Source organism: Fulmarus glacialis, unplaced genomic scaffold, assembly GCF_000690835.1.
Source record: "Fulmarus glacialis isolate BGI_N327 unplaced genomic scaffold, ASM69083v1 scaffold19374, whole genome shotgun sequence".
Lineage (NCBI taxonomy): Eukaryota > Metazoa > Chordata > Aves > Procellariiformes > Procellariidae > Fulmarus > Fulmarus glacialis.
The window spans coordinates 1-16,016 of record NW_009207633.1 but is presented as its reverse complement, the minus strand read 5'-3'; the positions used below and the strand labels follow the sequence as shown (position 1 = coordinate 16,016).

General features: G+C 36.5%; 1 protein-coding gene across 1 annotated transcript in view; it reads left to right on the top strand.

Annotated features, from left to right (window-relative positions):
- LOC104075634 (MICOS complex subunit MIC19-like) overlaps nt 1-13,053 on the top strand; it is a gene marked incomplete at its 3' end in the record, with an annotated part of 51,965 nt that extends 38,912 nt beyond the window's left edge. Inside the window, exon 3 of the mRNA XM_009576204.1 lies at nt 12,909-13,053. Within this exon, the coding sequence (XP_009574499.1) occupies nt 12,909-13,053 (145 nt within the window). The remainder of the gene's footprint in view (nt 1-12,908) is intronic.
- Between the last annotated feature and the right edge of the window lie 2,963 nt (nt 13,054-16,016).

Genomic DNA, 16,016 nt, shown 5'->3' with positions numbered 1-16,016 from the left:
CACCCCCCCCCCCCCCCCCCCCCCCCCCAAAAAAAAAAACACCACAACCCAAGTATCTTAATAAAGTCAACTCAACCATCTTCTATAGGGTATGAGCAGCCGTTGGACTATCAAGAGTCAATGCCCATATTGCAATACATGTTAACAAGCTGCCCGTGGAAGTATTGTTGTTAAATTGAAGAGCTGTATATAATTACGAGTTTTGAAATTAGTGTCTTTGATCTTTTGATCAAGGACTGGCACATAAAATAACATGGCCATTAGCAAAGATTTTTCAATTGACATGTTACGCTGAAGGCTGGAAGGCAGCTGGAAAAAGGAAATGAATGAATATGTTCAACTGAATTACTTGGACTCATGGTTATGGGTGATTTGACAAGTATAGCACTTGAAGTAGGGGGTAATTGAGAGAATGGAAAGAAATGGCTAAGTGGGGTAAGGGGTAGTCTTAACCGAGAACTTGTATTAAGTTCAGTGTTTTCTTGGGTTGGATAGCAGACTTCAGCCTAAAGAAAGAGTGAAGCAAAGCACTTGATACCTTGCCCTCCTTGTTATTGCTGCTGGACATGTCTGAAACTAATATAAGAATTATAAGACAATCTGAGACTGACTGAAGACAAGTGTGTAATGGGACATACTGGAGGGAGGAGTTAACATTATGGGAAAAGCTTACTTGCTGCTTAGGGATCAAGTTTGAATCACTATCGCTTTTATGTTTACAGTAATATTTCTAATGACTGATGTACTAATTTACATACGTGTATGACCAGCATTAAGGAGGGACAGGTCACCATGAGGAAGGAGTGGATATGCAGTAAAGTAGTGGAGTTCTTGTTAAATTTAATAATATGAAGTGCAAGCATAGAAAAGTAACAGTAATATAGTACAAGACCGTAGGAAAATCTCACTCAGATTGCTGTATGCAGTTTGAGGTAGATAGGCCAAAAAACCCCCACCTGAAACAGATACTGTTCATATTTGTTTTCATTATATTAATCCGCAAGTTCCAGAGATGCTGCTAGCTCTCACGAGAGGACAAAAAGACCTTCCCCCCCCATATCCTGAGTGTGTAACTTGGCCTCTCTCTTTTCCTCTTCCTTCTTGCCATTTGTATATTTTAACTTCACTCTGAGCTGTTGGAGGTTGCCCAGCTTCCATGTTATAGCTGTGGTAAATCAGCTGGGAAGATTTCAGTGGTACTGATAAGTACCTGGTTGCGCTTTGCCTATGTAGTAAAGGGGGAAGCCAGTCGCTAGGTCTGGAGTACATCAGGTTAGATTTGGAGGGCTTTATTTTGCAGCCTGCTGGTGTATAGGACAAGTTGCGTTACTCAGAATTGTTTGGCGGGACAGGAATTGCAAGCATTATTGGTACCTTTGATCTCTTCTCTCTTCCTGCATGTGCCATAATTATGAGAGCCCTTGATCATTTGTAGTGAATTTGTCAAAGAATTTTGATTGTGCGTATTGTGGTCTATAAAGTGGATAGCAATTTGGATCCATGTAGTCATGTTTGAATGGTTTTGGACTAAGCACTCATAAAATGATTACAAATCTGGGTTTGATGACCTGCATCTTCCTTTTTTTACTCTATATTCCCACATTTGTAAAGCTTTAGCATTTTTGGTTTGCCTTGCTTCTTTTCTATTTTACCAGTCCTAATTCTCTTGTACTTAATGAGAAATTTGTTCAGTATGTAGATGTCTCAAAAACCACTTGGGCAGAACATAAGTTCAGGAAAGTTATATTCCTATCTTAAATTTCGAGGAGTTTTCTAAATTCCCATAGATGTTTTTAGTAATGTTTTGGGTTCTCCCTCCAGCCCTCACCCAGAGCAATGCATCATTTAAAATACAATTCACATAAAACTTTGCCAAAAGAACAAAGTAAATTAGAGGAAAAAAAAAATATTTTGCCTCTTTGGGACATATGGACAATACGAGTGCAAAAAACGTTGAAGGCAAAATGTGTCCTTTTTACACCATGGCTTCAGGGTGCAAGAATATGCAAACATTAACAGAAAATATCAATCTGAAATGTATGGCTTAGAAATGAAATTGTAGGACAGATGTTTAAAGAAAGTGGTTGCTCCTAATGTTAGGAGTAGCCCCCTTCACCTGTAGTATGCAAAGTCTTATGTGATTAGAGAATAATTTTTTTTTAATGTGTAAATAGTGCTAGGAAATCACTTCAATTTAGTAGAACTTTTTTGTGTTGTCATTCTGAGACTTTTGTGAAGAAGACATTGCCTTTCAGATAATTTGTTTGTATATCTCAGTCCTTAACTATGTTTTACAGAGGCAGATGAACTTTTGATAATTTATCTGACTTTGCAGTCAGGTGAATAATCGGTTACTAGAAATTGAGTAGGAGAAATACCCATTTCACACTTCTCAGACCTCAGTTCAGGTTAAAGTTGTTTTCGTGATGTCTCTCACATCTTTTCAAATCCCTTGTCAGCTACAGTGATTTTCAACCACAGCTTTCTATGGCACATTCAGCATGCACTCATTAAATATTGAAACTCAGTACTCAGAAACATTATTCATTCATTAATATTGCATCATGGCCTAAACTGCATTGTTCAAAACATTTTTGGATGTTATGCAAGTCTGTCAGAATGCATTAACGAATTTGCTTGTGTCAAACTAAGCAAAAAACCTGATGAGCAGTTTCCATTGTAAACACGCTGTTCCCTTATTTTTAGTCAGTGTAAGCTTTTTGAGTTGAGGGGGTAGCATATAGAAATGGGAGTGTTTAGAGATGAAAGATGAAGGAAGCTGGCTAAAATTAACACTAATAAAAAAAAAAACCAACCTCATTGTAAGAAAGCATACAGATTTTTTTTTTTTTTGGTACTGAAATGTTTGTTTTATGTCTTCTTACATGGAGTTCATATCTGAGGATCATTTCCAATTTTAAAGACTAATATCTCATTAGATTTAGAAGAGAAGAGGATGATTTTCCTGATAGTGGACTTTGAAACAGGAAATATTTCGCTTTTGGTTGGTTGGAGGTAATGAAAAATGACACAGTTCATGCTTTGGACTTGAATGAGTTTGTCTTGGATCACCACAGATCCATCAGATTGTGTAGCTTGGAGACTGTAATAAAGATATAACAACTGGCAAGTAATCATTTCCCTGAAAAGTAACAAAAAGAAAATGTTAATCTTTGATAGTGTAATAAATTTTCAATATCCATAATAAGGGCCGAAAATGATAGATCGCTATATTTGCTTTTATTATAGTATTGTTTACCAATTTTAGATTTCTTATGGTTCTGGATTAGTTAGAATAATAAGTGTAGTGGCGATCGAAGCATAACACTAATATTTTTTTAACACTTCTCAGTGTGTTACTGTTGGTGAATTAAAAAGTGCTTTTTCCTTAATGATAATCTTTAATATCTGCAGGTGTTTTTCAAGAATGACAGAAATGGATATTTTGAAGTAAACAATAGAGTGAATTCTTCTGGATTGAGAATTAAATTATTCCTCTTGTTAGTGTGGCTAACGTGTTTCGTGCTGTGCAAGATTACAGTACCATGTCATAAATGCACGTGGTAAAATTAACAATTTTCTTCTCTTGAACTCATTTTAAAAATGGATCTGAAAAGGACTGAAATTTTTTTCAGAGTGCAGCAAAGTTTTATCGTGCCTTTTTTTGGAATGTATTTTTGTATTTCTTAAAAGAGATACAGAAAACAGACTGCTTGTCTCATCAGATACGCTTTCTTGTTTGTTTCTTCAATTTCTACTTCTGCTGCACAGCAGTTGGAGAGAGGAGCTAGCTGCGTATTTTTACGTCACTTATTTTGTTGGACCCTATACGATAGTTGCCAGTTACTCATTTTAAGTTGTTACATAATTGAGGAATTATTTTGTTGTTGTTGTTATTTTGTTTTGTATTATTTTTGCTATTTAATACTAGTTTCATTTGAATAGAAATAGTTACTTTAAACTGATATATGCAGAAAATACAAAATTCTGAAAACCTAAAGAGCAGCTTTCTACAGAAGTTTTTAAATATAGATGTATTCAATCTATTTATTCCTTAATATGCATTAATTTAGGCAAATTTACTTTTCCTCTACTGTCAGCTGCAGTAAATGGCCAAGATGAACTAAGCAATTGATTTTTTTTGTTTTTTTGTTTTTTTGTTTTTTTTTTTCCCTCCTTCTTTTTTCCCTCCATGGTGCTTGTGATGGTCAACCATAATTGATGAGACTGTTGTGTGCTAGCTGGGTGCTCTCACCTGTAGCCTGTTTGTTCGGTGACAATGTATGGTACAGTGTCACTGCCATGAGATTCCAGCTGTTCTTCGTTCAAGTCTGGGCTAAATCAGTACCGCTAGCTTGGGGAAGTGCCATAACTGAATTAATTTGGGCTCTTCCATAGCTGCAGAGAAAGAGGTTTTCCTGCCTGAGATGTGGGGTAAGCATTTCAGGCTGACTTAGATAATGCTCTGAAACGTTTGGTATATTCACATATAGATTCTCTTTTACTTAATCTTGCATGTAGTGCGTTCATAGCTAGTTCACAAGCTGTATAATAACAAATGCCACCTAGAATCTCACATTCACTGCTTCTATAGGGGAAAAAAAAAAGATATGAATAAAAGAGAGGAATGCAGAAGCAAAAAGGTTATTCTGCTGAAATCAGATATTTCCCCTTTGGCTTTGGTCTGAAGATCTACTTCAGGAGAAGGTTGGGACAGATGTTTTGATCACATGTGTAACTTATTTTGATTTTTGCCTCTGTCCCTTCTGCCCACCCCTCAGAAAATCTAGATCTAAGAACAAATTGGCTTATATATGAGAGAGCATCTTTTAGAATTCTTCTCGTCTGTCTGCTGGTGTGAGATTGCTCCTTGAGAATAATGTGGTAGGTTTTGTGTTCAGTTTTAACAGAATCTGATTTAGGTGGAGCGTACTGCAAACATTCTTTTGATGAAAGTGACTTCAGGAATAAAACAGTCTAAAACTTATCTTATAGTAGAACCTAAATATGATAACTAAAAATATCCAAATTCTTATTATGCCTCTCTTTGTTCTGAGATACATAAATCTTTGGTGGTTGGTGTATCAGGATTTGCCTAGCCTCTTTCAGTTTCCTCCAGGACTTTTTTCCCTTGGTGACAGCAATGTTCAGTCATACTTCTGTTTTGGTTTTTTTTGTTTGGTGTTTTTGTTGGCTTTTTTTTTTTTTGAGGAAAATCCAAACTTCATATATTTAGGTTCTTGTGTTCAGTAACTTCAATGCATGCGATGGTGTTCTGCTCTGAGTGAATCCAAGGGGCTACTGTCTCCAGTGAGATGGGAATTACCTGAATGTAGGAATTTTCTCCAGAGGGATCTCGATTCAGGTTTTTCTTTCAAATAGGTAAGCTTCATAACTGTCACAGTATTCATTACAAAGGAAATTCAATAATTTTTTGCTCCTCTAGCTAAGCTCTTAAGTACAGTCTTTAAAGGCAATAAGAGCCTCAGGCACAGCATTTTCATTCTCTGTTTTGAGATAAGCAGGATGTTTGCAATGCTGTGAAGGCTATCGGTACAAAGGTGTGTCCAGTTTTAGCCAGTACAACTTCCTTTCTTCTGACAAAAGCTTTTTTCCCCCCCATGTTTTAATGCCCAAATATTGTCTATATTTATAATATCTATATTCAGGAGATGACACAGTCTTCTACTTGGAAAGCATGCTTTTATTATAACATATATAACAAATGAATCTTTGCGTCTTAGCACAAAAAAACCCAGGAAGTTTTCTAGGTATTCACTAATATGTTTTTCGATTTTAATATTCACAAGTTTGGGTTGTACTGAAAACAGATTTCCAGAACAAGGATGGGAGCTGATATAAGTATGTTGTTTTGAAGTGTCATAGTTAAAAGAAGTATGTCCAGTAGGTTAATTATGTCAGTCATGGACTGCGAGGATCTACTCTTGCTTCCAAGATAAAAACAGGTTGAAGTACCACTGAACAAGCTAAAAATTGAACTTCATGAGTACTTGATTGTTCAAAGAAAAACTTCAGGAAGGTATGCGCACGTTCTCCTGTCTTCAGTCTGTAAACTTTGTGTTCACATAAATAGCAAAATTAAAAGTATTGTTTGTTATTTTTGCTATTGCTTTACTTAGTGTAAATACTTAATTACTTTTAGGTATCTACCAGCAGATCTACCAGCAGATAGATGGAGATGTCTGTCTATTTAGATATGAATACCAGAATATAGTGTTAAAATCAACAGCGAAAGGAAGACTGGGGTAAGCGTGGACCCACTGCTAAATGAAGCAGGATCCCTGGTGACAAAGGAAATAGAGAAGGTGGAAATACTCTAAAGCCACTTTTGCCTTCTCTTCCTCTGTCTTTACTGTTAAGCTCAGCTTTCAGGAATCCCAGGACCTCAGAGCCCATAGGGTTGGTCTGGAGCACAGACTGCTTAACCCATAGTGAAGGAGGATCAGGTTAGGAACACTTAAACAAACTGGCGATAGGGAAGTTCCATGGGGGCTGACGAGTTGCACCCGTAAGTGCTGAGGGAGCTGGTTCATGTCATTGCAAGGCCACTCTTGATTGTCTTTGAAAGGTCATGGTGATCAGAAGAGATTCCTGAAGATGGTAAGAAAGCAAATCTCACTCCCATCTGCCAGAAGGGCAAGTGGGGAGATCTGGAGATTAGGACAAGAAGCAGTGGACACAAAGTGAAACATACGAAATTCCACCTGAACAGAGGAAAACACTGTGAATGTGGTCAAACACTCTATCAGGTTGCCCTAAGTGGTTGTGAAGTCTCCATCTGTGGAGATACTCAAAACCCAATGGGACACGGTCCTGGGTAACCTGCTCTAGCTTACCCTGCTCGAGCAGAGAGTTTGATCACATGAGAGTTTGATCACACGAGGTCCTTTCCAGCCTAAAGAATTGCGTGCGTGATTCTGTGAGAGCTGTGGACTGCACTTTCTACTTAATAAGTAAGATGTAATCATCAAGCATTTGAAGGATGGGTGGAAGAAATTATGATGTAGAATTTAAGAGTGCCAGAAGCTTTAGGGGTAATAAAAAGATTAAATGACTTAATCATTGGCTGTTTGTTTATTAAATTGCAAAAAGTACAAGTGTCATGGAAGAATAAATTTTCTTCATAGTGTTAACTGAGAGCATTGAAGTCGTAAAAGACGGTGCTGTAGAAAGGCAAGAATTGTTGCTTTCTGTATATGATTGTATGCTATAAAACAGTTGAGAGCATGAAATACTGTGAAGTGTTAATCCAAACTTTAGTACGTAGAGGTTCTTGTTAATGCTTTATGTGTATTTTCAAATAACGCTATAGAAAAGCATTGCATACTTTATTTCATTAAATCAGCTACTGTGACTAAATAGCTGTGCACGTCTTGAAACAGTATTTCATAATTATTTAGAAGTATTTTATTCAAACTATCAACTGTGTAGAAAAATGTATAGCCAGCAGCCTTTTCTGCTGTTTCAGCACCTTTTTTTAAAGCTCTTTCTTTCTTTCTGTATAAATGATCAGTGTAAGGCATAATGTCTCTTGTCTGTTAACTAGAGCTTTGTGCTTAAACGTGAGAACCCATTATATTGAGCCTTTATATTTGTTGTGATTAAAAATGTCATTTTAAGTGGTCTATTTATGTGGAATTCTTGGAATAGTGGACTGTACTTGCAAGCTGTGCTATTTAACTCCTTATAAATCGCAGATGTGCATCTATCTATTTTTTTTTTTACTTTTGGCTAGATAATAATATAATTTATTACTGTAGATTTAGCTGATGTTTGCCTTTATTCGGCAGCGGTACATGCTGAATGCCAGTAAAATGAATTTGTAATGTCAAGGAAGAAAACTACTGTAAGTTGATGCAAGCAAATGTTTGAGATCAGCACGTATCTGCCTTGTGTTTGTTTCATTAAGCTCCTACAAGCCACCCAATTATGTAACTCAAATAAATGAAAATTACTGTAAAATCCTTCTTCTTGTGTTAAAACTCTGGTGAATTTAAATCAGTTGAGATGGGTATTTAGGACTTTTTTGTGAACAAAAGTTGCCCTAAATGAAGAAGTCTAGTGGATGCTTCGGAAAGTTAACTAGTTATATTTTGTTCTGTAGGTATGATGAGATATGTTCCTGATCACATGAATGAAGACTAGAATCGATAGGAAAGTCTCTTAATTTTTTGCTTTAAGGTGCTGCATGAGCAAGGCAGTCTTGGATGTTTTTGAAGAACATAAAACAAGTACCTTTTTGGCCTAAATTGTATGAAATTTGATCATGAAGTAGTATAAATTTCTTTTATGGTAGAATGCCACTCAAGGAAGAAAAAAAAAACAAAAAAATCAGTCAAATGTTTGCTGTACAACTTCCTTCGACTGAGGTGACCTGGTCTAGAAGTTTAATAAAACTACTCCTAAACACATTGGCAAAGCTGGATACACAGGCGTCGTCGAGCTTTTGAGCTTATAGACACAGTAATGCAGGGAACTACTTTGGCTTGCAGCTAGCCTCTAGTGAAGGAGCAAGATTTTACTTCTGGAGATAAGCACATAAATTGCAGAATTGCTTTGTGATGATATCAGCAAGTAAGTCATGATGAAAGGGGGCATCTAGTTAAGCCAATTGAAATGAAGAGCTGATAAACTCTTCATGTAGAGGAGAGGAGGGGGAATGTAAAGGAGAGTTGGAAATTCAAAGACAAAGACAAATTCAAAAAATTGAAAAGACAAAGCTGTGAAAACTCTCTAGTATTTCAAAGCCAGACAAGAAGAAAAGTTATGTAGCAAAGAGCTCCAAAGAAGAGCTCCAACTCTGAATAGGTTGAAGGTTGAATAGCTGTCTTCAATAAGGATTGCGGTTGACCAGAAGGTCCACAAGACAGATGGATATGCAGACATTCGGATCAGCAAAGAAAGCTTTATGCTGAAAGTCAAGGAGCCAAAGGAATCCAAGAAGTCAAAATGAGAATTGCTAAAAGTCAAGTGGAAGTCTTAATTTTCTTTATTCCGGTATGTTTTGAACTAAATAGATGTTTTTTTGTTTTGTTTTGTTTTTTTCACTTACCAAACAAGGATGGTTTTGGGTGAGTAGAAGGCAGCTCTGGAACTGTGGAAGTAAAATTAGTGGCAAAGATGTAACAAATCTTGAAGAGAAGATCCGTTACTGATATAGAAGGGAATGGAAAATAAGAGACAAAATACACATTTACTAAAGGGAAGTATCAGCAGAGAATAAATAATTTGATTTCCCCCCCCATAACAACATAGCTATTTTAAAACAACAGAATCTTGTCAATGGCTACTAAAACACTTGACATCTTTAGAAAATTACTGGTTAAACTGGAGAAGGTGGAGATTTGTTGCAAATGACAGATGGAGATTTAAATCTGGAAGGTGGTTAGTAATGGGATTTCTCAGAAAGCAGACTTGGAATTAATGTTAATATTTTTACTTCTGAAAGATGCACGTGGTACAAAATTTAGTGATACTATTGCAAAAGAAAGGTTAAGGTGTCATATGTGAGGAAATAAATGACTGACTCCTACTAACTGATGAGCGGTATGAAAGTGCAAGGTGCTTCTACTAACAAACTAACGAATGTTTCAGCATTGTAAATCTTCTATCTAGAAATAACAGGGAGTAAAAAAACCTGGGAAGTATTAGTTAATCACCAAAGTGAAATCCTCTGGAAATGGAGCATGTAGTTCTGCAACAGCTGCAGGGGAGAGCTGATGGGTTGATCAGGGAAAGAACATTTCTTATAAAAGGCTGAAAGAATGGATTTTGTTTGTATGGAACCTGAAGATGGAAAAGCAGACAAGACTGTTGTCTTAAAATGATCTTTGGTAAAACGTCATTGGCCCCAAAGTGAATGTGTTTAAATGGGACAAGTATAAATTGAGCTTGGAGATTCCAAGAACATTCCTAAATCTCTCAAATGTGAACTTCTGCTGCAGCCTGGCAGGTGAGGGCAGGCGGGATGGTTGTGGTGGTGGTGGGGTTTTGGGGTTTTTTTTGGTTGTTGTCTTGGATGGAGTTGGTTAATTTATGCAAGGCATTACTGCTTAGCTGCAAAACTGGTAACTACCTGAAGACCCAGGAAATACTTACAGCTTTGTGTTTGGATATTTATGCTGACTTTTACACCATTTTAAGTACATTTTTAAAGACATCAAGAAATCCCGCGTTAAGGAAGAAGGGTGGTCTGTAACTAAGAAAACTGCATTTGGATGAACTGTTAGGAACAACATAGATAAGATCTTTCAATTTTTGATGTAGATATTTCACATCATCGTTATTGGTATCAATGAGCAAGCTAGTATTGTCATCTTCAGATATGGGGAAAGAACACATCACGCTCTCTGTTTAGAAATACCATTTTACACACGGAGTGGGGAAAAAGGAGGTGGGCAGAGATCAATTTGTTAAAAACATGGAATGCTTTATTACCAAAGGTTGGGGTTAGAAGTGAGGGTGTCTCCCTGCACTCCCATCAGTTAACCTGTTGCAATGGAAGTTCCTAAGGGGATTGGTCTGGCAATGACAGTGAGATGGGATTGCCAACAAAGGATGGCACAGAATCCTTTTTCTGGGATTTTTATCACATGGTTTGCTTGGAAACTAGTAACTTACCAGATCAGGTATAGGGTTATACAACTTTTGCAGGGATTTTCTGGGTGCCAATTTTGGATGTCCTATTCCCATCCTTTCCTCTCTTGCTGTGGTAGGATACAGCTATTCATGGCCAAGAAGATATTCAGAACTGGAATGGCTACAAGGTAGTATTGAGATACCTGGACTAATTTTAATGGGCTGGTTAAGGTCGAAATAGCAAGTCTTGCCCCGAGTTCTCTGCTTGTGGGGAAACCAGCATTATATAGCCATCCCTTCTGTCACTGGCGTGGCCGTACCCACAGCTGTGTTACTGTCTGCTAATTCTGTGGGATGTTAGAGCTTCTGATGAAAAGCTTTTTAGTGGCTCGCTGTAGGGTGGGGAGTCAGACGACTTGCGAATGTAGACGAGGTTCTGGGTCATCGTCTTGTAGCAAGTTTGCAGCAAAGGACACGCAGAGTTTTGGCAAAAGTAGAAAAGAACATCCCGTCCCTCTGTAGTGTACTTAGCAGGGAAGCTGAATGTAACAGCAGTCAGGTTAAGCCATCAAAGAGTTTATCTTGACATTAGGAGCCCATTATTTTTAAGTGTTAGGAAAACTGACTTTCTTCTTTTTGCGAGAGAGGTTGAGAGGAGACCTTGCAAAGGTTTGTAATTCTGGGGGCCAGAAGGAGAAGACTTGAGAAGACTAACTGAGCTCGTGTCAAATACAGGAATAATTTGCCAAGAATTAGATGTAAACATCTAAGTGTTTTTTTTATTTTGGAGAGTTTGTAATGTGGAAACCTCTGGCAGCCTTTTTCAGATATTGCCTGCTTTTGTATACTTTAATTACTCTGCTAGGTGTACAGTATGCATAAAGAGGAGACATTTTTAGGGGAAAACCACTTGTGGGGAGTAAAATCCAGAAAGGATGAGGAAGGAGCTTACTTCAGTCTCTGGAAATGCTAAATGCTTTCTCTGCTGTCTCTCACAAGAAAAAGCTGCTAAGACTTCTATTTTGACACTTTTTTTTCTTTTTAGACAAAACATGATTTCTCCAATCGAAAAGACAACCAGCGTGTTTTGACTGCACCATTGATTGTGTGAAGGATTTGTTATATCAATGCTGCTGGAATAATTTGGGGGACCTTGGGAAATCACTTAATGGAATTTGGTCCATGTCTGCATAATCTGACTTTTTTGCTAGAGTAATTGAAGATGCTGCTTAATAAACTTTTTATAAAGATTCCCAGTTGGTTGCTGCGTTTCAGAGGGTTGTGTCTGAGCACAGTAGTAATACATCTTGTAATTGTCTTTTTTCCTCCCCACCTCACTTAAATATTTTCCCTGGGGAAGAATCTAATGTACTGTAATGCTAGTACCTTTTACAAAGTGACCCTGCTCATTATGATTTGTTCTCTGAAGCTCCCTTGACAACATATAAATGCACTGAGAATACTTAAGCTTCCTTTCCATCACTCTTTCAAAAATCTATTTGAAAACCAGTGTTTGATACTGCCGTTACTATTCTGAGTTCCCTAATGCTGACTCTGTGTTCAGTGTCACAACATACATGCAACAGATAAGTTTTATTAGCTAAACAATTTATATGTATGTATTTTCATGAAAATTAGATATGGTGTGCTTATATCAAGTACTATAGTGAAGATTTCAAATATATTTATGGTTTGTGACATGTAAATGTTGAGAATTTTCTGGGACTGGAGTTGCCTTTATTAACTCTGTTGCAACAAGTTCAATAGCTATTTTCATCTTACCCTCTCAAATAGCTGGGAAAGGTTCATTATGGTTGTTCCGTCTTTTTGCAGCTTGGTAAATAGATGCAGTATTTGGGTTTATGGTGTGTCCAGAGATAGGAAAGCATTATCCCATTGTAGAAAAGAATAGAGCTTTTAGCTGGAAGTGGGGTGCCCACTGGCTGGCAGAGAGAGGGATTTTCGTGGAAAAAGGCTTCCTTAAAAACAGAACAAAACCGACTAACCAACAACCAGAGCTTCATGCATATTCTTATTACTTAAAGATATGTTTTCGTAAAGCTCTTGAATGGATTTTATTTTGTGTGATTTCATAGTGTTACTAAGACTTGTTAAATTTGTGTATCCTGATTTTGACACTTTAATCTGAAGTAGACTTCTGGAATTTTTAGTGAATATTCATATTCAGGTGTCTTTAAGCCGATCATAATTTATTACAGTGACTGCTTTTAAAGTGACTGGGCCTATGTCCTTTTAAACTACATTTGGAAAATATACCTTCAATCTAAATTTCCCTCCACCTTCTGTAGATTGAAACAAGAACAAATGTATGTACGTGATGAGTTTGGCAAACTTCTGGAACGAGAAAGGATTTCTTCAAATGAACATTTGACTCGAGCCATTCTTCGTGAGAGAGCTGCGACAGAAGAGGAGCGTCAGAAGGCACAGCGTTTTGTAAGTTCAGAAACTTTTGTAGAAGTTTCAAATTTTTCAAACAACCGTGACTTGTTTCAAACTACTGGTAGAGGAGGAAAGCAGATCTCTTCTTGTTTTTTTTTCTTTATTACTAGTTAATATTATGTAATTTTATTTTATGTCTTTTTTTTTTGTCAAATATCCCTATCTTAAGAATAGCCTAACTTTTGTGAAGGTTGCAAGTATAATATGTCTTCTTATGTGTGTGGATAATATTAAACATCTTTTTTTCAGAGGGTGGAAAAGTAATACAATATTCTATTTACTAAATTTGGTTATTTCATGTTAAGAAGCTACAGATTACAGGAGAACTTCTCTAGAAATTAATTACTTCATATGTAAAGGAAATCCATAATATTTCTGGGCTAGAAATCTGGCTAACAATAAGAATTCAAAAAGTATCGGTTTTGAAGTCTCTTATGTGCTAGAAAACAACAACAAAAAGTCTGACTTTTGATGACTGTCTCAAACCTTAGAACCAGCTTAGTGTATCAAAGAATCATATTTCATTAGAGCTGATGTATAAAAACTTCCTGACAAGGAAGTTGTAAAATATGGCTGGCTGTTTTCCTCTGAAAACTGACACTATATATTTCAGTCCATTTCAAATGTCTGGCAGATTTATAACTTTTTATATATAGTGATTGCTTGCTATATTGAGTCTGTATTGACTCTTCTTTGTAACAATAATTATTATTCTCTGAGGTGTGAATATGCCTTTTTTTTTTTTTTTTTGAAATTACGTGAGTGTAAACAGTAAGCAAATTGGTATTTTTCAAGGAAAAAAATTTAAAATACTTATGTGAGCATTCCTATTAAAATAAGTGGGATTACTTATATCAGCATCTATATAAATATTTGTTTGGCCCTCTGTATCTGAAATGAAATCGAAGCTTTCTAAGGCTTATTGTTTGGTAACATAGGAAACCAATCACTTCAAAAAGCAATAGCTTTATCTATGCTGTGTAAGTAAAAATCTATTGCCCATGTTACTTTTCCAAATCACAATTTAAAAACAAATTTCACCTAAGTACGCTTGAGTATTAGTATCTTTTGCAGACATTTCTCAATGCTTTTTCACCTCTATGATAATGTTATTGTTGAAGAGCAATTACAGTGTGGTAAACAAATGTTTAATATTTTGTCATTTTAAAATACGGGAACAAAGGAAAATGGAGAGGAATTACAACCAAGGTACAGCCTCATCTTATGCCTTAAACCCTTGGATTCTTAATATTGTGCAGGAGAGACATGGGTTTTGTGGCCTCAACCTAATGAGGAGCTGAAGATTTATTATCGGGAATATTATTTGCATAATTACCAGGGGGTTTGCATCTTTCACTTACTACTGTAGTTAGCACTGTGCTTTTGAGAAGCACATGATACCTTTCTCATCAGCCAAATGCTTGAGAGATTTCTTATTACGGATATCAAACTGGTTTATCTAGCCATTATGTCAATTTTATTGTTAATTTTTACTTGCTGTATAATATTTAAGTTAGCACTGCCTATGTGAAGCAATCGGGAACTGCTGTTAACTAATTTTGAATCTTATCAGCCTGGGGAGTGGTGTTTCAAGGTGTGTGGTGTCCCTGCATGTTGAGTTGGAAGAAGAACATAAAAATGGTGCTAATGAAATGAAGGAAACACCTTAAAATCCTACAGGATGTCCCCTCACGTGGAGGACAGCATGACGTGCTGCCTTTCCGTGGTGACGGCATCGCTGCCTGACATTTCAGAGCTGACTACAAAAAACGTGCTTTTGTGGAAGCATCGGCATGTCAGGGCATAGATATTGCACATCAAAAGAGAAGCAAGGTATCTGAGCTCTGCTAATGACTTATGTATCCCAGCATACTCATCTCATTTTTGATCATCTTACTGTTTCGATCTGTGAAATTTTAAAATATCTTGACGTTCTTTGGTGAAAATTGCTATGCACGTTTGCTATTACTACTGCAAATTTGTCATTTCCACTATAGTTTGTTCATTCTTTGAAGTGTACTGTAAGGTAACAAAGTAGCAAGTAGGCTTTGTGTGTTTGTTTCCTTAAAATGGGTCTAAATATTAAAACATTGGGTAATTCTTACCTTCCTTGCAAGTCCTTCTATAAGTTGCCTCCTTTATTTTCCTGTAACTGGTCAGTTTTTATATCCTTGGCTTTGTTGCTTATGCCAGCTGCTTGTTTCATGTATCCAAGCTGAATTTATTAAATCTGTAACGGGGGGGATATATCTGTGTGTACCATTTGTCAGGTAGAATGAGTAATTCCATGTTCTAGTTAACTGCTATAGTAGGTTTATATTTTATGTAGCGTGGATTTGATCTGGCCTGTCAGATGCTTTTTGGAGGAAAAAAAAGTGTTTCTGAAATGTCAGTAGCATTATCTACAAAATTAATTCCTTTGCTGCTGCTAAATTGTTTCAATAGTGTGCAGGAAAATAAATTATGGTTAGAAAGGAAGAATTTTATTTTTTCTTTATAAAGGCTGCTGATTCAGTTTTAATAAATAGACGTAAAATTGGGAACTATTACTTCAATCTAACATTCTTAAACAATTTTAACACCACCTGCTGCTTATAGTTTCAGAGGGAAGAAACTTCTAAGTGTTAACAACCCAAAAGTTAGCATTAGCTCTTCATACAAGCAAAAAAACTTGATGAAACAAAACTAAAATGAACAGCTAAAAGAGTAAAAGCTTTGCAGGTGACAAGAACTACAGAAAGTCATCATTTGTCTCTTTAAGCAAAAGTATTCCACTTATCAAAAAAAAAAGAAACCTAAAAGAAGTCAGCAGAGCTTGGACAGCAAGGTAAGGCAAAGAAGGAGGGCATCCTTAAAAAAAATCTGAAATAATTTTAAAGTGAACAGAATGAGGAGGATTATGACACTTGTTAGGCTAAATGTTAAAAATGTTAAAAAACCACCCCCACCCCCCACCC